The following is a 22,418-nucleotide window of genomic DNA, read 5'->3' as shown; positions in this document are numbered from 1 at the left end:
AAGTCGTTTCTTGCCGTCTCATACTTGGCTTGGATGTGAATATTAGCTTATCCTAATGCACGATCCAAGGATGCTATGGTACTCCGTATATAGCCTCCTATACAGCAACGGATGTGTTTGGCAAAGTTTCCATTAATGTCTAGGCTCATTCAACAGTAAGTCTTGATTATCCATAATTGACGATGAGATATATCGTTTGAAATGTTACTGATATGTACTGGTGCCGCAGACAAACTACAGCCGTACAAGTGTCTACGGGTCGAGGACGACAGGTCAAATGAAGAGACCATAAAATCGACACTCAGGCATATAAAAGAGCTGCAATCAAGCGCCCCATTAGCCAAGGGTATGGTACAAGGGTGCGTGAGTGCATACTCATCGTTGAAGCGGCTAAGCATTCTACGATCTTCTTCATATACTTGGCCATTCTCCGTCGACGTCATCAACAATATTCCCCCACCATCGCATTACACTAGGTTCAAGAGTGCAATCGCTGAGAACAAACCAAAATCCTTCTCAACAAGTACCTGATTGCTTTGCTGCCCAGGGTGAAAGCACAGATCATGGCACAAAACTATCCCATTAAAAGTCGCAGCGACGATGAACGTCTAGTCCGAGAGTGGGGCTTCAAACATGTCTTTACCTGGACTGATGGAAGGTATTACCAGCTTATACCTTTGCATTTACCTCTAAGATAGATCTGGGATGCCATTCCCTTCTGAGTCATTTACTGATTCTCTCAGCAGCAACGCTTACTACCCCCCGCATACTCATAGGGGTTTGACGACGCATCTCATCCGCCGTGGCAGTCTTACCATCACATATCCGGATGACAACTCCAAATTACACAATGGAGAAGTCAAGAAAGAGACGTTTGGAGTGGGTGCAAGAATCGATGTGCCCGCTGGTAAGTTGCACGAGGTGTGGATTGGAGACGATGGCTGCGAATATGTTATCGGGGAGTAAGACCTTCGATCAGCCTTTGCTGGATTTCCACATCATCAGGCATCACATGAGACTGAATATGCGCGTGGGTTCTTATATCGAGGTACATCTGAGCTATTACCAGCTATCATAGAAGGTTTCATCTGGATTTATCTCACGTCTCCTTTATCAAAGGTCTATCAAGAAGCCACAGCACTTTCCAATTTCAAGCCAGCAGGATCTCTTTTCATTCCCAGCACCTAGTACACAAATCTAAAGTCGAGTCTGTCGAATAATCAGCCCAAGTCAGGAAGTCTATGTCTTGTACCTAACAAACCTTTTATTCCCCAGGTCCTTATTCGCAGAAAGATACTCTTCCCTTTCCGCGCTAGACATGGCGTTCCACTTTTCTGCTTTTTGTCTTTTGACACAAATTAGTATCTCACCATCAAATGAAACCCGGGGAGAAGAAACGTACTTGTTTCGCCATTCATAGTAGAATCGGGCCACGACGAAGAGAACCAAGCTGTATACCGACAAAGCAACGAGAACCTTGTTACCGGTCCGGTAGTACGGTTTATCATTTTCGCGATAGATCTGAGCATTGTTAGGACGTCTGTAGACTCTCGTTCCTGAACCAGACGGACACCTACATTGTTGGCAATGATATTCGAGGTCTGCACCATCATGTTGTACAGCGCGCTAGCAACCGTCCGCGTCCGCACGGTGCCTGCGTTCCTCGAGGTCATGGCCACGATAATCGCATGGATATACGGCGCCCCGAGAAGAAGTATTAAAATGACCCATCGCGCCCAGGCACTGGCATCAGCGGGCAGCACCTCAAGCGCAACCAGCAGAATCAGGCACCAGACCTCAGCCACGACACCCAGGAGGAACCGAACATTGAACCGCTCCGAGATCCAAGTCCAGAAGAGCAGGTTGACGATGAAGATCGCGTACGCGGGTATAGTCAGGAGGTTCGTCTCGAAGGTCTTGAACCCCAGCGACTTGAGCTGCAGCGTGATGTAGCTCGTCGCCGGCGTGTTGGGGATCAGCCACGTAAGACCGAGCAGGTAGATGATCCACATGTCGTAGTCGCAGAGCGCCTGCCAGAGCATCCTGGGCGTGACGGCTTGCCGGTTATGCATGCCGCCTTTGCTGGGGTCGTCGCGGAGGACCCTGTTGACCAGGATTTTTTCTTCGCGCTCATTGAACCAGCCGTTCTTTCCGCGGAAGCCGCCTTTCGTCTGCGTGGGTGAGGCGGGCATCCAGAATGCGGCGATGATGCCGACAATGCCTGTGATGAGGCCTTCGAAGGCGAAGAGGTAGCGCCAGCCGCCTTTGCCGTCGCCATCGTGGATGTGGAGGAAGCCGAAGGCGAGGAATGCGCCCACGATGGCGGTCGCTTCGTAGGAGACCCAGAAGTAACTCAGGCGGATGGGCAGTTCCTTGGACTTGTACCAGAAGGAGAGGAAGAGGATCGTGTCGGGGATGCTGGGAGGGTCAACATCAACTCTATGGGACCAGTGGCTCAGAGCTCGACTTACAATCCGCCCTCGAATAACCCGAGAAGTGCTCGACAAGCGAAATACCCGCTCTTGCTCTTGATAAAAGACTGGAAAGCAGCGATCAAACTCCAACAGACCATCTGGATGGGGATCCAACGATCCGGCCCGAGCGCCTTGGAGATGAGCTGCGAGGGCAGCTCCGCGAAAAGAAAGCAGAGGTAGAAGATCGTTTGTCCGGTGTTGTAATCGTTTGTGTTCAGACCCAGATCACCCAGCATGTTGTCTGACAGTGCCTGGACGACATTGCCTCGATCCAGCTGGAGCGCGAAGAACGTGACACATGCAAATGTGCAGACTCGCAGGTCAATCTACACATTTCAGTATTGTTCTGTAAAGACAAAACTGTGTTCTGAATACCTTTCTTATAAGTCTTTTCTCCTCTTCCTCAGTCCACTCGAAGTCTGGATCCCAACGATGGATACCTTCATAGGTCGGGATTGGCTTGTAATACCGCGGGTCTTCAGATGTGTCAAATGCAGCATCTCCCGCATCCTTGTACCGTCGAGGCTCATCACTTGACAATGAAGGGGTAGATGCCTCTGCTGCGATGGCTTTTGGGAACACCTTGGTGTCATATCCCTCAGGAGCAGACGCTCCTTTTACTTCATCTGGGGCCATTTCGCGACTCGGAGGCAGAGCTTTTCGGGTCGATTGGGCAGCCTATGTGACATTTTGTAGCATATCAGACGGAGACGGGCAATATAAACATGCATTTTGTCGTGTCCTGATAGCATCTGAAGATTCATCTTCCATCACGCAATCTTCGGCTTCGAATAGGTCAGCATGGATGCAAGCAGTGTCATACCCGATGAAGACATATCTATACGACCAAAAAAATACCCAAGATAGGGAGAATCCAGTGATCAAACAAGCTGAGCGGTATTCGCACTTGGTAGTATTGGACTGGCGCTGATCACGCAAAGCGAATCAGATTGACGTTATAGAAGACGAGTTATGTCGTCGAAGACGTGCAGGGATATCGAGTAGTGTCGAATATGGAGCTTTCTTGTGGAGTCTCCCACGCATTGACCTGATTCATGGCATTTCTTGTACCCAATAAGGCTGATGGCGAACGAGTTAGAGTTGTCCTGCAATAGTGATGGACGATGGTGCTATCATACGCCAATCGCCATTGTGGTCACCATCGTCTAGACTTCATCCGACGATCACTAGATTCGGCCCCCAAGAGGAGCTCGCTGTGCCTTTGACGAGTCACTCTTTTTGCAAGCTTTGGTCTTATTTGAAACCCGTTCTGATGAGATTTCACCAGGACGAGCAAGGCGTATTGCCAGTGCCAAATCGCATCTAATCGCATTGGAAGCAGCAATCCGAGATGTGGCCCAAACATCTCAATCAGAATCTCCCAACTCTGGAATAAAGAGGGGGAGATTTCCTCTTTCAGGTGAAGTTGGCGTTGTATACGCGTTGCGCGACTCAACACCGCAATCACGTCATGCTTGGCCAGGGCAGCAACACCGATCCAAGCAGGACTTTGTATCGTTATCAGGCATTGCAACTTGATTTGAAGGGTTGTCAGAATGATTGACTCCACGCCATCACAATTGCTCAGGCGGTCGTGAAGGAATACGCTGAAGTCTAATCGGCAGGCCAGATGACCAATCCGGGTTAAAGCAGCGCTGTGACACGCCATGCTGTCCTGTCCTCAGTGTTCCAAACCCTGCCTGGACGTCTCAAGGCGTTGGCCTCTAATCTACCCCGCGTGGAGGAAGACAATGGCCGGATCGTACGGCAGATACGACATATCAGAGCATTCCCCGCAGTGATTGCGCGAGCACAGATCGGGTACTCGGCAGGGAGAATGGATATATCTGCAGTGGTATTCTCAACTTGCATGAGCTATTTTACACAGATTGGAATCAAGGACCGCATTTGAATCGAGACATACATCAGGATGGCCCCATCACTGGTTGAGAACGTTGCTCTCCGTACCGCGCCAGTCACCAAGCTCAAGACTGATGCTGGGTTCAACAAGGAGAATGTGATCGGCTATGGAGAGGTCTACAAGCATGAGAACGAGGTTGAGGGCACAGAGAAGCAGCCTCCTGCCTCATTCCCTCACTATCTTCCCGTCTGGGACAATGAGACGGAAAGGTAAGTGGACATTATTCTTCAACTTCTGAGTCTCCGAGGTCATATCCCGCTGATGACCCTCAGATATCCACCACTGACGCCTTTTGAGCACTACGACCACGGCACAGATGCTGATCCATCCTTTCCTGACCTACTGCCGCAGGGTAAAGTGCAGGTGGACCATCTCACACCGACCATTGGCAGTGAAGTCCGCGGTGTCCAACTGAGCCAGTTGACGAAAGAGGGAAAGGATCAGCTGGCCCTCTACGCAGCTCAGAGAAAGGTCGTCGGTATGTGACAGATGGCCAGTTTCATTGATCACTGCTGATGGGCTCCTCAGCCTTCCGTGACCAGGACTTTGCCCACCTCCCCATTGAAAAAGCCCTGGAGTTTGGTAGTTATTTCGGCCGACACCATATCCATCAAACCTCCGGAGCCCCCAAAGGCTTCCCGGAGATTCACCTCGTGCACCGCGGGGCGGACGACCGGAGCGGTGCCGAGTTTCTAGCTACACGGACAAACACTGTGACCTGGCATTCGGACGTGACCTTCGAGAAGCAGCCACCCGGCACGACCTTCTTGTACCTTCTCGACGGCCCGACCAGTGGAGGTGATACTCTCTTCGCCGACATGGCGCAGGCATACAGACGGCTGTCGCCTGAGTTCCGTAAGCGGCTCCACGGTCTGAAGGCGGTGCACTCTGGTATCGAGCAGATCAACAATAGTCTGAACCGAGGGGGGATTGCCCGGCGGGAGGGGATCACCTCGGAGCATCCGATTGTCAGGACTCATCCTGTAAGTTAACCTTGTCCAGCAGACTGAACATGTGTGATTGATATTCGTCTAGGTCACTGGAGAGAAAGCCCTGTTCGTCAACCCACAATGTAAGAACGACTCCTGAGCCCCGATAGAGCATCTTCTAACTATGACAGTTACCCGTTACATCGTGGGATACAAGAAGGAAGAGTCGGACTGGCTTCTCAAGTTCTTGTATGATCACATCGCTCTCTCGCAGGATCTACAGACTCGTGTCCGATGGCTTCCTGGGACAGTGGTCGTTTGGGATGTGAGTATACTTTCAGCTGCATTCCTGGAAGAGCACTAACGACAATAGAACCGTGTCGTCGCACACTCGGCTCTCTTCGACTGGGAAGATGGACAGAGGCGTCATTTGGCGAGGATCACTCCTCAGGCAGAGCCCCCTTTTGAGACGCCATTTGAAGGGTAGACAAACTCCGCGACAAGTATTCGCAAAATATGGAGTGCTATTGAGAGATAATCCAATGATTATGCCTCCTGAACATCCATTCATCTCTTGATTTACTAGTGGTGTCTCAACATAACATGTAGCTAAAGAGACACAATCGTGCAGTGTCCACAGATCCCATGCACCTCACATCTTCCACTCCTTTTTCAAGCAGCCAGCCACGTTCCAACAACCGACAAAAGCAACCATGACCGTTCCTCCGCCGTGGTCATCCCGTAGGTCCCTGCGATGCCTGCCAACAATCAAATCAGCCCTCACTCACTCCAAAGATAAAAGCTGGCCACGACGACAACTCACTCATTTCTTCCCAGCAGGACCCTTACCCTTCGCACCAAAGCCAAGGATACCCTTCTTAGAGCCACTCTCACGAGCATCGCTCGACACCCATTCGCAAACTCTTTTTCCTCAGGCGTCAAGGTAGAAATGTCTTCGACATGCTGCCAGGCCGGACCCTCCTCGTCATCGTCTATGAATGCGCCGCCTTCGACGAAAGTTCTCCCGCCGGTGCTGTCTATAGTGACCCCGGGTGCGTAGTGGCTTCCCCAGGGCTTGGGGGAATTGTTGGAATTCTGATTGCTAGGAGGCATTGTGAGGATCGATGGGTTGCTTCCGATATGGGCTTTGAATGTTAGTATTTTATCAGCAGTATGTGTAAGGGAGGTAAGGACTCACAGATTCAGTAGATAGCAAAGCTACCTTGGTTTATCTTAGAGGAGGATGGAAGTGGTGAGAGAGATGAGTTGTTCAGGTGCGAGCTGCGAGATATTATACGCGAGAGAGGCGAGGTCGGTGAATATCAATCAATCCTTACATCAGATAAACAGGACAGTGAATCCTATTCACTCTCACTATACAGTACACCATTCACCACAACTCACATCCTCTCAAACCGATGCAAAACCCCAACCCTCCACTCCCGGAACTCCCTCGCAGACGCCGGCAACATCTCATTCCTCGCCTTCAGATCCCCCGCAACCGCATCATACACAGAACCAGGTACTCTCACCTCCTCGAGCGAAAGCGACGACGCCCTCCCGCCCCCCGAACTCGGTTTCGGGTTCAGAATACCATCTACATCCCCAACCTCCTGGAAGAAGACCTTCATCGCCCGCTGCGAGGAGACACTATGCTCTGCGGTGGAACTCGAGTATCGAAAGTCCGGGTTGAAGACCCATAGCTTGATAACGTTAGGCTTCCTAGCATGAAGATGTTGTTTGGGGGTACGTACCAGGAGTCCATTTGGCCTGCCACAGTGAATGACGAAGCGACGGGCACTTTCGCGCTCGATGAGCTCGAGGAGTTGAGCTGCGACGATGGTTTCGATGGGGTGGGTTTCCCATGTTGTTGGTGATGGTTCTTGGGGCGTTCTTGGTGGGGAGATATTGGCGGATAGGCTTGTCTTGAAGAGTCGCCAGCCCTGGGCCACGGCGTCTTCAGTACCGATCGTGGCGTTGCAGTTCGCGCAGTTCAAGGATACTTCTTTCTTTTGTGCGGTCTCTTCAGTTGAGGGTTGAACCTATGGTATTGGAATCAGCGAGCTGATGCTGTAACAATGCGCCTGAGAATCACAATTTTGTATTTAGAAGACACCTCTATCTAACCTACGGACGGCTAATGGAAGCTACCTCTACAGCTTGTATGTACCTCGCTTAATCGCGTCAATCCCATACCTCTGGGAAGTCCCACAAGACTGAAATCGACGAAGAAACGAGCGAGGCAGCCTTACCCTCAGAGCACCAGACGGGCCTCAGTGAGCCCCAACAACAAAATGGCCTAAGCAGATGAAGAGCGAAATCCATCTCACAAAGAGGATAACTGCACCCCAAGGGCCAGGCCATCTTGTCATCACGACTGCACGTCAGTCCGTCCCACTCAGGAGGAGCTTAGATCGATATAGGGCAATTGTATCGAAGACCCGTCCATGGAAACGAAAGGGGCCTCCTTCTTTTTGCCCGAGAGAGTGTAAAAGAGAAAGGGTAGTGGAAACAAAAACACCAAGACAAGCCCTTACCTTCTTCAATCCCCTGCAATCCGCCTCCGAGACCAGAAACGTCGCCACATCCACGAGGACCGTCCCGGACGACGCCACAACCTGATTCGCCGCTCCGTACCCCTTCGTCTGAGCGTTGGGATCTTCCCCATTGGCATGATCATGCCCGGCAGGAGGGTCAGGTTTATGACAGTGCCAGAAATCCATCATCTCGGCCCAGTTCCCGCTTGGCAGGTCTTTCCACGTCCAGCCTTCTGGACCGGTATCCTCAGACCGGGTATCGGCGCGTCGCTCAGGCGTATCCAGGATGACATTCTCACATCCGCGACAACGCAGTCTCGTCGACGGAGACATATCCGCAGCGGTCCAGGGTACGAAATCATCGATGAGCGCGTCCTTTGGCGGGAGTGAATCATCCGAGATATCAATCTGCATTCGGAACGAGTATTCCCGCCGCCTAGTGTGTGAGCCATTGTCTGCGGTATTCGCCGCGCCCTGTCTATTGGTGCTTAAAACGCGCCGCGAGGCTTCATTGACCCGCGCGGGCAGTTTGATGGTATCAGTCACATGGTCGAAGGGTTTCGGTAGAGATAGCGAGACAGCTTGACGGGATCCTGAGAGAGTTATCAGCGGCTGGACGTCCTGGCCACCTAGATTGGCCGGTGAAGAGATGTAGAGTGTGATGTGACGGATATTTGGGAGAAGTTCCGCGTGGAGGTAAAAGGACGTATCAACATCTGTCTCTGGGTTCTCTGGTAAAACAGGCATGACAGCTTTGTTTCCTCACATAGCAAAAGTATAAACTACCAAGATAAGTGTCAAGACTTGAGATTAGAGCAAATTGCGCAAGAAAGTGGTATCATTGTTCCTGAATCGGACAGCAACAACGGTTGTGTTGATGTGGATTTGAATTGCAAACGATTCAAACAAGACTCAGTAAAATCACGTGATTACTCGCTTTCAACCAATCAGACCTCAAGCGATGAGACTTTGCTTGAAGGTGAAGAAATAGGGACCTTTAGCAACCGGAAAATGAGTGATTCCATGACTGAACTAGACTAGGCCATTTAGATCGTCATAGACAAGCAGATCGCACCAGCTGTGGAAGCTTATAGTAATACAATCGCTCAAGAAAGACCAAGTAAATGAAGCAAGCGCCATTATACAAACCCTCCCCAACCGTTGAACTGCTCTGCAAATTTCACAGCAGCCTTCAGATAGAACTTATCCGAGTCTCCCCATGTTGTTGCAGCCTCTCGCATAGCACGCAAAGCTTTGACATAATGTGCATCCGTAGAATGCTCGCTCTTGACAGCTTGCTTCGCTGTCCACTTCCAGTCTCTTCCTTCCAGGTTGTAATCTCGAATTCGGTCAAGATCGATCTCCGGTCTGAGCTGGGCGATGTATACCGCCAGCGTCATCAGCCACCACTGCCTGACAAGTGGAACTTGAAACCGCGCAGGAATCAACGGCAGGAGAACTCGGACAGCATGGCTGGTGGTAAGCACATGGACGAGGAAGAAATCGTATTTATCAGTGGGATCTGATTGCGTAGCGGTGAGCAAAGCAGCGGCGAGTTCCTGGCTCTCACGGAACTGATGTACTGGATCCTCGATCTTCCAAGCATTCCAATGGTTCAGTAGGGCCGCCTCGTGGTGCCGGAAGAGGGTATCCAAGTTATGGTCCCCTGGTGTTCCGAACAACCCTTTAAAGCGCTTGTCAGTCCGGACCTTGGCTAGGATTTCAAAAAGCGAAGTAGAATGGTACGACGACTCCGCCTTGGAATAGGACGGATCATCAATGTACTTGTGTATGTCGCTGTAGCAAGTTGCCGCGAGACCCAACGCTTCCATTGCGACCTCCCGACTCGACATCTCAAAGGCGTAAGCCAGATGAATCAACGGATGCCCAACTGATGCACAACGTCAGCGTATCCTTCCTCAACCAACCATCCCCAACCACTCACGATCAGCAACAAGCGAACTAAACATCGGCTCCTTGCCCGAGAACAGATAATCCGCAACGACCTTCTTCCAGTCATACCCATGCCGCACAAGCTCATCCTCAAAGAAATCCACAAATGCGCGCTGGTACCTATGCAACATCAGCACACTCCGCGATTCATGACACGCAATGGCCAGAGATACATACTCCCGCCGTCCGAGATAATCCCTCCAGTCATACGTACTAATCTCCCCCGGTGCATCAACCCACGGCTCCAGCGTCTTCGACTCGGCCTCATACACTCGGTTCAGATCATCCGCGTCTGCACCTTGCAGAAACGACGAACTGAGAATCTAGTTAATGTCAGCGACATGATCTCCAGGGCCTGGGGCAAAACCGACATGAGGGGCATGATTGTGGAATTTCCGCTCGTTGTACAGGATGGCATGATTCGCGTGGTTCAGTTTGAGCAGGTGCTTCAACGCCCTGGCGGGCTTTTCGTGGGTTGTGTCGATTTCATGGATCTTCACTGGCGGGATGTCGAAGACTGTCTGACGTTTCCAGGATGGTAGGAAATTGAAGGAGGGTAAGGAGAATGAGAGCATGGTTGTTTGTTGGTGGTGGGTAGTATAGATGTGGGGCTAGATGTTGAGCTTGCAGTTCCAGTATATGGGGTGACTGTAAGTCGATGAACAGTCGGTGTCCCGCACCCTGATTCGTTCAGCGAGAAAATTGAATATGATTGAAAGTTCTTGAAACTTGTTGATATGGATGATATGCCGGGCAGTTGGATAGTGCGAATAGTTTTGGTGGTGATCTTCAAAGCTGTGGGGAGCTGGTTGATTGTTGGGGCAGGATTGGCGGCCTGAGGTTGCCATGACGTAATGGCATCATCCAACCAGACTATACTACGGTACACTTATGTACAGCTACTACTGAAATTGTTCGATATTGTCTCAAATAGCATGGAAATGGTACAAATTCTCACTCTGCCGTGTACTATACAACAAGCGCCTCCTGAGGCTACTTTTCACGAGATTCTTCATGCGCAGCATTACTGTTGTCGACAGGGTAATGGCCAGCAGGGAGTTGTCCTGTCAAGATGTCCATATCCGTTCGTGGTCCAGTGAAGTTCTTCCGACCGTCAACGAACCACTGAATAGTGGAGATAACGATGATGATGCCGAAGGCAGCGACGCAGTAGTCTAGATGCAGCGGTATCAGTAGCTGCTCAATTCCGGATTGCAAGTGCATTGGAACTTACTCATGTTGCTGCCTGATACGGGGAGCTCAGGGGGGAACAGGAAGAGCACAGTGGTGACTGCAATGTAGGCAAGGGAGATCTAAAGCAAGATATGAGTTTCCGCCTTGAGAGGGAGCCGTAAGAGGAACCTACCGCATTGGCAATCCAGCCAACAAGATTAGGAAGCACAAATGGGCGCTCGGGGAGCATGTTACGTCCGCGCATGCAGTTGACTGCAATTGGCATACCATATGCGATATCAAGCAGTACCACGGAAGCGGAGACAATGGCGTTAAAAGCACTGAGTCGTGTTAGCCATGGTGCTACAATACGATGGCATCACCACACAACTGACCTGGTAGAGCCAAGGAAGATACATCCAAAGATGACAACTAGTGCCAGATTCAAATACAAAGCGTTGAGGGGAACCTTCAGCTTAGGGTGCACTTTGCTGAAGAAGGGAGATGCCGGAAGACCTCCATCTCTGCCAGGCTTGTCAGCACAAAGTCTACAGTCCTTAAAAGCTGGTAGATAATCACCTTGCAAAAGCGAAAATCATACGGCTGCTGGTGGTCATGATGGAAATGGTTGCGAAAAGCATGCAGACAAGGGGGAACCTAGAGATCATTAGAAACAAACCACGGGACTTTTGAAATCACCTACATGAGCAGGCAGATGGCTCCGGCATTGCTGTTGGTTGCATTCTTGAGGATCTGCAGGAGAGGGCCAGCAGCCGAACTGATCACGTCGTCGATGTTGCCAGCAACAAAGAGCAACACAATCAGGAAGATGGTACCAGTCACAGTTCCAATACCAACGCAGCCAATCATGATCTTCGGGCCGACGACCGAAGCATTGGGGATTTCTTTGAACGTAAGCTCATGTCATCACATTGTGTCGAGAACGAATTACCTTCAATCATATGTGCGACACCGTCCTTTGACAAGTTAGCTTCGAGGACGAGTACAAATGTCCGCAGGCATGGAGACTTACAAATCCTGTAACGCCGAGTCCACCTTGAAGCAACTGCATCCTTGTCAGAATTATACATGTACTGACGTGATAAAATAACGTACTCCTAGCAGCCAGGCAACCCCATCAGGCCCTGTGTTTGTCAGCTCGCTTCATCAAATTCAAGTGTCAACACTTACAGCCTGTCTCATTGATAAAATCCGTAAACACGAATCTGACTCTGTCAGCGGGCCCATTATTCCGGAAGACCACAGAGGAGTCCTCACTTTCCCGAGCTGTAGTTTGGCGATGCGCATGCCAGCACCGTAATACAGATGACCGCAAAACCAGTGAGAGACCAGATGACTCGAACCGTCAGTATTCTTCATGGAACGATGGGCAAAGAGTCTTACAGGCACTCTTAGTAACCCAGGGAAGAACAGAGTTCATCAAGGCATTGATAATAAACGCAGCAATATTATAAGCAATGTAGATGAGGAACTGATGCCAACGCTGCGCCTCATATTCCTGCAAAGTGTCAGCCAACCATAACAGGCGTTGCAGTCAACACTCTTACCGGATTCATCAAGGAAATGACACCCAGGATCAACTGACTGCCCAAGAGTCCACCCGTAGCAACGAGAGCGACCTGTTTCATCAGCAGAGCACCCAAAGCTACCGAGACGGATTGTCATACCCAGCCAGAAACATTCACCCAGCCAGTAATCCAAGAGAGAATCGGCGTCCATCTCTCCCAGGAAACTTCCAACTTGTTAGCCCTGTTCATAATTGCAATAATATGGGACAACTCACTAACTACGACAGGAAGAAAAGTTAGCACCAGCCTCTTTGCACGTCCACGAAGATAATGAATAACTCACCTGCAACCCAATGATACTGCCCACCAGCCCTGTATTACCATCAACAACCCGAATTTGAAAATTTAGAGTTAGAAACACTAACGTAGGATACGCAGACAGAAACTCAGCAAGCGAAGCCGCTATGCAGAGGTTACAGATCCCCGCCGTGATCAGACCTTATCCCGAAGTCAGCAATGAGCCAGACGACGCACCCCAAGGTCAAAAGGCCTACCCCAGACAACGCTCACACTTCCTCCGGAGGGAAGACTCAGCGAAAGACTTGCTGAAAGAGCCGTCCACGACTAGCACGATGCGGTCATTAGTATCCGATCACGCAGGTCCGGTGGAATCAAAAGAGAACAAGCATACATTCAAAATCGCAAACGCCAGCCCCAACATCGATCTAGATCCAACATTTATCAGTAGTCGCTCAGAATCGCCGGCATGTGCATTATGAAAAAAAGGAAAAGCATACAGCATGGAAAAATTGCGATCCAATTCGGCCTTGTGGCCCATGGCCGCAAGTTGGGCGTCGTCATCGCCCTGGTGTTTGTGTTTTTCTATCGAAGACATGCCGCGGATATTGCAGTAAACCAAATGTTGAATTTGATGAAAGGAGAACAGCTGTCTTGAAAGTGAGATCAAGACTCAAGAGCAGCGATAGCGTCAAGTTATGAGGTGCGTGGTAGACGGAGACAGGATATACCCCAGCTGGGGAAACTCAATTCTAGCCGCCTAGTCTACTTCCCAGGAACACTCAAAAGTTACGTGAAACCTTCTTCCATCCTTGCTTTCAGTCGTTATGCTAGATATTTGCCATCATCGGAACCTGGATTCCTGAAATGTACTTCGTACGCCAGATTATCACTTGCGAGGCCCACCAGCTGATTGCGGGGGAATCCAACTGTTACATAATGGATATGGGGTAATGGGTAACAGCAATCACAACTACTACTGCATAAGTACTCCGTACCTCTCAACTAAGCAAGACAAGAAATAATCCGTCCATGGCATGACCGCGGACGGAGACAGGGTCAACGATAAGTCCTGTAGCAGACGATAATTCGCCCAAGTTGCCGAAGTACGGCGCCGATGACCAGTCAGAACAAAGGAGGCAAAACGAGAAGAGGATGGATCTGCGGGAAGTCTTTTCTTAGCGGTTGGGGGTGGGATTTGGCTGGTGCCAGAAAGCTTATGCAGACTCTGGGCGAAGGGATCAAGGGAGGCATAAGGTAACTTGGCGGCGGAGGACTTCCGAGATAGCATTCAGCAATCAGGACTGATGATTCATATTCCGACCCAGGGATGGATAGATAGATAGATGATAAAGTCTCGATAGTCGGGTCTGCGTGACGACGATATAATTATCGACCGAATTGACACACGCATCCCGATAAGCCTTCGTCTATGGAGTACTAGGAGGAAAGTAAAGTGGAGTGTCTGGTGGAGGACCCTACAAGTGAGGATACGGCTCGGTGAGCCATTAGTATATCGAAGAATGGCCAGACAGCTCCACATGAACTCTGCTCTCGGCTATGAATCCCATCCATATTATCAAGAATTGATAGAGGTATAAACGGTCAACTCCAACCCACAGCGGGAACGTCGACACCTGGTATCGATACAGCATCTGATGCAAACCTAATATATACATGCAAAACGAGCATATCAACCCTCCAACTGTACGCTATGCTCGTTCCTCATCTCATTCCATTGCCACAAAGCCACCGACTACTTCGCTCCGTTCGTAGAGTTCATCAAGTGATCCGTCCGGACAATGTAGTCATCATCCCCATTGGCAACATCGAGCGAGGAATCAGACTCTCCGCCTCCACCCGAGACGGTCTTATTCTTCCATTTGCCCTTGCCCTTGCTGCTGGTAGATTGCCCACTAACACTTCGCACCATGGCCGACCCGGCTTTCCCTTTACCTTTGCCGTGGCCATGAGAAGGATGGTCCCCATTCGTAACTGGTCCATCGATGAATCCATCAAGCTGGCCCCCCAGCCTGAGCGCTTCAAGAGCGTCACCGATGGTCTGTGGTGGCTTGGACCCTGATCCAGTTCTCTCCGGCTCATGCTTCTTGTCATCGGATTCGAATTGTCGCCGAATCCGCTCGAAATGTTCTAGTTCCTTGGCACTGTAGGGGAACATTAGCAAAGTGTCTTCCAACAATCTAATCAAGTATTGACTAGTAACATACCTGACGCTGGGAACCATCTCGCTCTGGGCCCGGGTGAAGTCCTCCTCCGTCACCATCACAGACACGTCCTCCGGCGTCGCGAGATGGTCAAAGAAGTATGCAGTACTAACCGGCTCGCCCGGTAGCTGCTTGATTTTCTCGTCCACCGCCGTCGCCTTGCGCGTGATAGCCTTGAGCATAGCGTCGGAGCACAAAGCATACAGATCGGCACCAGTATAAGTAAGGGGAAGCCGGTCGGCGACTCGGCGGAGGGACACTTCGGGGTCGAGTGTGAACTTTCTCGTCAAAGCCTCAAGGATAGTAGCTTGTTTCTCATGCGTATCCGAAACACCAAGGTAGAGCATCTTGTCGAAACGGCCGGGACGCAAAAGGGCCGTATCCAGCAGATCGGGACGATTGGTGGCGCCGATAACAAACACGCCTCCGCTGTTCTCTTCACCACCATTCATTCCATCTAGCTCGGCAAGCAACTGGCTGACAATGCGGTCCATCACACCGCCACTGTCACCTTGGTTTCCACGTTTCGGCGCGACTGAGTCAAGCTCGTCAAAGAAGACAACACAAGGCCGAGCATCCCGAGCGCGCTGGAACACTCGCCGCACATTCGCCTCGGATTCACCAATATACATATTGAGCAACTCGGGACCCTTAACGGAGAAGAAGTTGAGGGAGAATTCGGTAGCAATGGCTTTGGCAAGCAAGGTCTTTCCAGTACCGGGAGGGCCATAAAACAGAATACCGCTCCGCTTCTTCATGCCCTTGGCAAAGAGCTCTGGTCTTTCAAGAGGCAGCTGAATAGTCTCAACCAGGGCATCCTTGACATTGGTAAGTCCACCCACGTCCTCCCAGCTGACATTTGGAATCTTCGGGGCCCCAATGGAGTCGGCGAAGTTCTTCCTTGCGGCATCAACAGCGGCGTCGAAATCGGCCTTGGTGACACCTCGTGCTGCATCGCCGCCAGAGACAAGCACGTCCCTGACGCTGACTTTGGATCCTGATGCGACTTTGTTTGCCGTCTCCGCTAGTTTCTCCAGGCGGGCAGTTCTGATGGCTGAAGCTCTTTCAACGACATCCACTAAATCACCGGCGACCAAAGCGGCAGTCTTCAGAGCGACCGAACCCAGGTCGACGTCGGGTGAAAGCTTGATGCTTCGTTCGGCGACCGCATTCCGGAGAATGCCCTCACGCTCCTTCTCCTCAGGCGCAGTCATTTCGAATTCGTGAGTGAACAAGCTGCGGATTCCTTCTGGGATCTGCTCCACGTCCGTAGTTGTGGCAATAACAACTCTCGCGTCCGCAAGGATTTCTGCCATCGCCGACACTATTCTATCGGCAGTCAACACCTCAATGTGCTTGATGAGAAGTGCCGTGCAGTGCGATCCACAGTGAAATGCCCGCTCGGCTCTCGCTTTAAGGTAGGCTTCCGTTTTCACATCACCGCCATTGGCGCCCCCCTCAGTCAGTATGTCGTAGGCATCAATAGGAAATGTATGAAGACCAATGTCTGCGCATGCGCGCGTTGCGACGGTAGTCTTTCCAATATGTCTTTGCTGTGACCTCAACAGAATCACAACAGGTTTCATTCCCAGCTGAATGGCGCGAGGACTCGTTGCCACTGCCATGAGCTCGCGGATTCGCTTCTGCAATGGCGATACGAACAGCTGCGGTGGCTCACTGACCAAACCATGGGGAGACGGCGCATCACTGATGGACTTGGGTACGGTTTTCACCCCAAGCCAGTACTCCCACCCATTCTCCAAGGTGCCCGGAACCCGGCTGACATCGCTTCCAGCCTGCACCATCCTAGTGGTCGCCGAGTCAATAACGGCCACCCCTCCCCATTGATCGTCTTCATCCTGATCCTCGGACTGGCCGGGAACCACATGAGCGACGCGGAACCATGCCACGCCAACCTTCTTCACACCACCCTGCGCAGGCTCACTGGCTTGATTAAATCGTGTTGTCAAATCTTCGTCTGCAGTGTTTGCATCCGTGGCTGCGGCTCCAGAGAAAACAGCTCTGCCAAGTCCCTCATCAACGCTGATACCAACGAGATCACCGCTTTTCAAGATCCGCCTTTTCGACTCGAAATACTGCTTGAGTCCTGCGAACAGAGCCGGCTGGAGGACACGATCCATAGAGAGCGGCGTAGAAACCTTTAAGAGATTCACTTCCTTGGCCAAAGGTGGCTGCCTGACCGAGCCGGCCTTGACTTGATGCAGAATAGCGGACTTCGAAGGGCCGTTAGCTGTGGCAAATGCCATCGGCGAGATGCGCACATATTTCGGGTTCTCAAGATTGTTCAACAGCAAGGGAGGAACATAGACCGACGGAGTGAGACGCAGAGGAGGGCGTTGCGAGATGCTAGGACGCCTGTCTGACGATTGGTTGATCGAATACCTAGGCTTGGCAGACGGAAGGCCTGACAAGCCGTAAATCTTGACCGGTCGCCAATCACCATTGTCATCATCGTGCTCGTTGAAACTTCCGAGCTTAATCGATGAGAAGATATTCGTCTGGGGTTCCTCTGTTGCCTCGATTCTCACCCAGTCGCCGGAAAAACAGCCGATTTTCGCAAGCGTACTGATGTCCACATAGATGAATGACTCCGCGTCATCGTCTTCCCGAGGCCTGGGATGTAGGAGCTCGATCGGAATTCCACGTAGTAAACCTTCCGTCTTGAAGACTTTCCCGAGTCCTCTTCCTGGGCGCAAGGTCGCCGACGTAAAGTTAGATGCTACGGACCCAGGGGTGTGAATGCCATCAAGTCTACGACCACCAGCACGGGGCGTAGCGGAAGTGATTGAAGACATAACACCAGAAGGCGGTTGCGGAAGTTGTGGAGCTGTCAGCGAGATCATATCCTCCAGCGAGTCATCTGAGGTGTCGCTCGCATTGCCGACCGAACCCTCGGTTTCCGAATCATCAGGCGGAGTTGCGCTCTCCATTTCAGTTCCGCTCTCGCTGGGCTTGTCTTCGGCGGCCGAGTAAAATTGCTCGTTGGTATCGTCCGCCTCGTCTTCCGCAACCTGTTTGAGCAGCCCCGACCTTGACCGTAGACTCCTTTGCGCCCTGTGGCCCTGTGGGCGCGCTTGGATGAGAACAATCTTGGTTGTAGATGCAAGCAAGCCTTGAGACACGGGTTCGCAGAACGAGATGTGAGCAGGAGGGGCCGGGGCGTAGGTGATTGGATGCGGTGGCAGCGGGAGCGGTAGTACATCGCCGGTATGCACTACTTTCTGTGTCCCTAGAGCTTCTCTGACGGCAGCCGTAAGTCTTTCCTCCACCTCAGCCGCCGCTTTCTTCGTGAATCTCTTCGGCTCGAGGTTCTTCCCCGCCTTCGCCCACAGCCCGTTCGGTCCGTGCATATTCGTGGTAAACCCGCCACCGAACCGGCTCTGCACATCATCATGGTTCCGAAGCAAGTCCCGCTCTACCGTTACATAGACAGTATCCAAGTGCAAAGGAACAACGTCCAGAGCTCGGATCTCCACAACACGCTGCGCTTGCAGAGAGTGGCGCGTAGGATCGAGTTTGGTCAGAGCCTGTATGAACGGCTGAAGGGAGTCTGCCGAATCCGGAAAAAGTACCGTTGAGTGCGGGAGCGGCGAGGGATGGGAACGATCTAAGGACTCCAGCCGGACAGGAACAATCGTCCACGCCAGATCATCTACCGCGCTAGAACCCGGAGTATAAGGCGATATGGCAAGATAGCGAATCCCATCATCGTCTGTAATAAAACCCGCGACTTAGCATGCAAACATACAACTCTGGCAGTAGCTCTTGCTACAAGCTTTCTAGAGCCTTTCAGTTCACTCACCTGTCACGGAGGGCGGCTGGAAGAGGTCGGTCGCCAGGTCATCAGACACAATCCCTACGCTCCCACGCAGCTGGCTATCCAAGGCTAGCCGCGCAGATATAGGAGCCCTATTGCGTAAACGACGTTTGGCGATATTTCGTCTCCGTCGTCTTGGTTGTTCGGAAGCACGGTCATGGTGTGGGAAGTCCATGGTGGATCGCGGTGCGGTGTCGTGTCCGGGGTAATCGCCGAGGGGCGCGGACGATACGGTGTCTGGTGTAGAGAATGTGGGATGGTGTATTCGTCAAAGTCAACAACTCATCTTAGTCGTCCGGTAGTGACAGAACACGAAAAGACCAAGCAACAGACAATGACCGCGGATGTTGTAGAGGATTCCTTCTAGCTCAAATGCGGGCAGAAGACGGTGGAGGGAGAAAGTCCGGGGATCGAGTGACTGTTCGGCACCGCCCGAGCGTTCTGCCACTTCCCGAGCCGAGGTCCAGCTGCTCTGCTTCACGAGACTAGGTGATTGAGTGGATTGTCAATTTGTCATAGGACTCAATGCTGCATTGAAGGACCCAGAGGACATTATTCACTCTCTCAAGAGCATAGCTGGTTGCTCGAAGAAAGCGTCTAAGATATGGCTTCGTGCAGTTCTTCCATAAGCAGACTACGTTGAGATTGCCCGCTCATAGCAGTATTTGGCTGCTCCGCTCCTTAGTCCTCACTTTCCAAGGTTCAAGACCGCGATTGCGGCAAGCAGCAAAGAGCGACTTCGATTGTCAAAAGATCGCAAAGAAAGGATACCATTGACTGAATATTCTTCATAGATGCAGCAGTTTCCAATCCAAAGGAGGTAATTGTCAATATTATCAATCGAATAGAGGCTTGTCTCGCACACACACTCTACATCTACATGTATATTGTACAGTCTACCATCTTGAAGCTTCTCTCTTCCCGCTGGGGGCCATCACGGATCGTTCATATTCGATTAATCGAAAATATTGTCCTATTCCATATCCCAGCCCGAAGTATAACAGTAAGCCGAGGCTGTGATAGGCGTATCTGAGCTCAGTCCAAACAACACTGGTTGAGTACATATATCAGCAAGGAACACTTCTCGCAAGCTGATTTAGTTATATGCAAAGGTAAAATTCATGGTTCTGACTCGTCATACCCTTGGTACGTTCGTCTCCCAAATTTATATTCGAGGGATTCCATGGCTTGTTGCGTTGCGTCCGTTGGCTTAAGCTAGCCCTCGATCTATTTTACCCTCATGGCACATGGTATCCTTCGTCAATTCTATAACGCATATCTCCTCCTTTCTGCGAGTCGATCGCGAACTTTCAGCTCCCCCTCAGTAAGAATACCCACCGAAAGCGCTCATCATATTTGGATGTGCGAAATTGCGAGTCTTCGAACAGCTTGAGCTTCACCAGCCGTCCCCTATCCAAAATGCGAACCCCAACCACCGGAATGGCGCAAAGGAGATGTACTGCAATGGTGATCCGTAGCGACTCGTGTGGCTCTCGACAAAGGCTAAAGCAGTTGTTTGCGGATGGGGAAATGCAAATTCCGCGAGTGAGCATACTTCAAGGATGGGCTCGACCTCGATTTTAGGTTCCCAATGCGCTTGTAGCAGCTGTTGGTCTGCGATTTCATTATTGTGCCTGGGGAGATAGCGATTGGGCTGTTGCTCTAGAATCGCGCAACGCATGCGATTGACAGGGTCTATGTCCCTGTCAGGTCCAGTTGAAGGTGCTGCCTCGATTCGTCGTTGAATTTTTGGCTCATCACATTCATCTCGTTCGACCTCCGGAAAGAAGAAGAATTTTCAGTCAGATGACGATTGTAAAACAGAAGCGAGCAAGATTTGTCTCGCTAGACACTTCTCCTTGATTTCCTCGATATATCCCAGCAGGGAGAGGACGCGTCCGCGTTCGACTTTAGGCCTAGCCGTAAGTTCCCAGTGCCCAATTCCTTCAAGTTGGGTCACGCCTCTTTTGACCATCCCAACCTGTTCTCATCTGCCGCGATTGGCAGATCATAAAGAACGCTGAATGTGCCAGAATGCAAGACTGATTCGGCCCTCCTCTGCCCATGATAGTGGGCCTACATTTATGAGCGTGATCCTCCACCCTTCAGGTCAAGCCCTCCGCAAAGCACTCCACGGCTGACACTCATTGTGAAAGGTCTGATCTCGGAGACTCGGTGTCCTCAGCGCTAGGGATTGAGAGGTCAAGTGTTGAAGATAGGGTTGCGTCAGGCATTGCAACTTTAATATGGACTCGAGGATACTAAGAAGAATATCTGGTGACAATGAGCAACAAAAAATCGTTTCTGTTGTATATCTCGCGTAATGCTGAAAGACCTGCATAGTCCTGACGAAGACATGCTGGTGAACGGATGACCGCAACTAGCCGGATCATCGCCAGCACCTATTTTGGGATGGTTGTCTTTTGGACAATCTGCGCTGTGATTGCAGCTCCATTGTGATTGCTGAATACTGCAAGGCAAGTTCCAGATCCGCGTACCAAGTTTCGCAGAGAAGGAAATTCAGTGGGATAGCTCAATATGTAAACTGATTTCAGCTTGACAATTTTTAAATGAAAAATATGCCAAAGGAGCATCACCGGTGCCAGGCACCTTCGCCTAGCTTTTGGTTCTTCATGGTGATTGACAGGGAACTTTCGAGTTCTAGGGGGATTTGGCAAAGGTGAGGGAGAGGACCTCAACTATGCTGGGGATAGTCCCAATACTGGTGGGGGTTTTTTTACTGCGATCATAATTGATGGGTTTCACCCGATCTCTTGTGCTATACGGCCTAGTAGATAAAATATCGAGTCTATGCTTAGTCTACGGAGTTGTAGAAAGGTCCAGTTAAACGATGTGTGCGAGCCCGGGAGATTCTGGTCTGGTTCGTTTGGCGCAAAAAAGAGTCCTTTTCAGCGTCAAGGAATCACGCAATTGGGCAAAGCATTGATAGGAAAGGCTCAATTGAGACGATAACCCCTGTATTTATGTCTGCTGAGTGCGGAAGCGCAGTATCTCTGGAGTGTGGATGGCTGTAGCATCGCGTCGATACAGAGCTCTAGTCCTTCCTCAATGAGAGTTGCAGAGGCACTGTAAAGGAACAATCAAGGGATTGACAGCTCCGGATAGCTTCGCAACAGAAGCACTACTGGACAAGACGCATACTCACAGAGAAGAAAAACAGTGCTGCCTTCAGCTTACGAGCATGAGGCAGTCAAGATAACCGGTCAATTGGGACTTAGGACATGATAAGCAGAGCAAGATACAGCGACATAAAGTTGTAGTAGTAGTACTAGTAGCTAAGGTGCGGAGTATTAGTCCTTACTCCATACCTACTACCTACGGAGTAGTTATGTCAGGTTTGTTTGCTTAACTAGTTTCGCCAAGCGTGGCGGAGTCGACTCAAACCACCATGTTACTAATTGGACTGTTCTTGACATGGAAATAAGGGTTCGTTCTCATGATAAACACTTGAGCTTCCCGTTCCGAATATCTTACTGCCTGAGTATCCAGTCTGTGTCTATCTATCTACATGTAAACCAGAA

The 22,418-nt window shown here is 50.9% G+C and overlaps 7 protein-coding genes across 7 annotated transcripts; 1 reads left to right on the top strand and 6 right to left on the bottom strand.

Annotated features, from left to right (window-relative positions):
• Positions 1-1,184: 1,184 nt before the first annotated feature.
• On the bottom strand, positions 1,185-3,110 carry CDV56_108661 (putative transporter; the record flags this gene model as incomplete). The annotated part of the gene is made up of 6 exons (XM_026762280.1): positions 1,185-1,209; positions 1,262-1,345; positions 1,403-1,521; positions 1,578-2,418; positions 2,472-2,800; positions 2,850-3,110. 6 exons carry the CDS (start codon positions 3,108-3,110, stop codon positions 1,185-1,187), a joined length of 1,659 nt encoding a protein of 552 aa, XP_026617812.1.
• Positions 3,111-4,404: 1,294 nt separating this feature from the next.
• CDV56_108601 (TauD/TfdA dioxygenase family protein) lies at positions 4,405-5,811 on the top strand (the record flags this gene model as incomplete). Its single annotated transcript, XM_026762220.1, has 6 exons — positions 4,405-4,604; positions 4,668-4,873; positions 4,924-5,378; positions 5,431-5,467; positions 5,516-5,649; positions 5,698-5,811. 6 exons carry the CDS (start codon positions 4,405-4,407, stop codon positions 5,809-5,811), a joined length of 1,146 nt encoding a protein of 381 aa, XP_026617811.1.
• Positions 5,812-5,976: 165 nt separating this feature from the next.
• CDV56_108589 (uncharacterized protein) lies at positions 5,977-6,437 on the bottom strand (the record flags this gene model as incomplete). The annotated part of the gene is made up of 2 exons (XM_026762208.1): positions 5,977-6,082; positions 6,148-6,437. The coding sequence occupies 2 exons, from the start codon at positions 6,435-6,437 to the stop codon at positions 5,977-5,979; spliced, it is 396 nt and encodes a 131-aa protein (XP_026617810.1).
• Positions 6,438-6,724: 287 nt separating this feature from the next.
• CDV56_108538 (HECT-type E3 ubiquitin transferase) lies at positions 6,725-8,608 on the bottom strand (the record flags this gene model as incomplete). Its single annotated transcript, XM_026762157.1, has 3 exons — positions 6,725-7,027; positions 7,079-7,366; positions 7,862-8,608. The coding sequence occupies 3 exons, from the start codon at positions 8,606-8,608 to the stop codon at positions 6,725-6,727; spliced, it is 1,338 nt and encodes a 445-aa protein (XP_026617809.1).
• A 392-nt stretch (positions 8,609-9,000) lies between these two features.
• CDV56_108488 (questin oxidase family protein) lies at positions 9,001-10,389 on the bottom strand (the record flags this gene model as incomplete). Its single annotated transcript, XM_026762107.1, has 4 exons — positions 9,001-9,752; positions 9,807-9,934; positions 9,992-10,137; positions 10,186-10,389. The coding sequence occupies 4 exons, from the start codon at positions 10,387-10,389 to the stop codon at positions 9,001-9,003; spliced, it is 1,230 nt and encodes a 409-aa protein (XP_026617808.1).
• Positions 10,390-10,807: 418 nt separating this feature from the next.
• CDV56_108415 (GABA permease GabA) lies at positions 10,808-13,411 on the bottom strand (the record flags this gene model as incomplete). The annotated part of the gene is made up of 19 exons (XM_026762034.1): positions 10,808-10,989; positions 11,049-11,127; positions 11,181-11,328; positions 11,383-11,511; positions 11,567-11,644; positions 11,691-11,892; positions 11,940-11,964; positions 12,021-12,053; positions 12,104-12,132; positions 12,179-12,213; positions 12,266-12,344; positions 12,392-12,506; positions 12,556-12,627; positions 12,676-12,794; positions 12,860-12,888; positions 12,942-13,014; positions 13,071-13,140; positions 13,208-13,241; positions 13,314-13,411. The coding sequence occupies 19 exons, from the start codon at positions 13,409-13,411 to the stop codon at positions 10,808-10,810; spliced, it is 1,629 nt and encodes a 542-aa protein (XP_026617807.1).
• A 1,158-nt stretch (positions 13,412-14,569) lies between these two features.
• pex6 (AAA family ATPase peroxin 6) lies at positions 14,570-19,051 on the bottom strand (the record flags this gene model as incomplete). Its single annotated transcript, XM_026761891.1, has 3 exons — positions 14,570-14,978; positions 15,042-18,771; positions 18,862-19,051. 3 exons carry the CDS (start codon positions 19,049-19,051, stop codon positions 14,570-14,572), a joined length of 4,329 nt encoding a protein of 1,442 aa, XP_026617806.1.
• Between the last annotated feature and the right edge of the window lie 3,367 nt (positions 19,052-22,418).

The sequence above is a fragment of the Aspergillus thermomutatus genome (assembly GCF_002237265.1).
Source record: "Aspergillus thermomutatus strain HMR AF 39 chromosome Unknown NODE_17, whole genome shotgun sequence".
Taxonomy (NCBI): domain Eukaryota; kingdom Fungi; phylum Ascomycota; class Eurotiomycetes; order Eurotiales; family Aspergillaceae; genus Aspergillus; species Aspergillus thermomutatus.
Note: the sequence above shows the minus strand (reverse complement) of the source record. Positions and strands in the feature narration are given on the sequence as shown.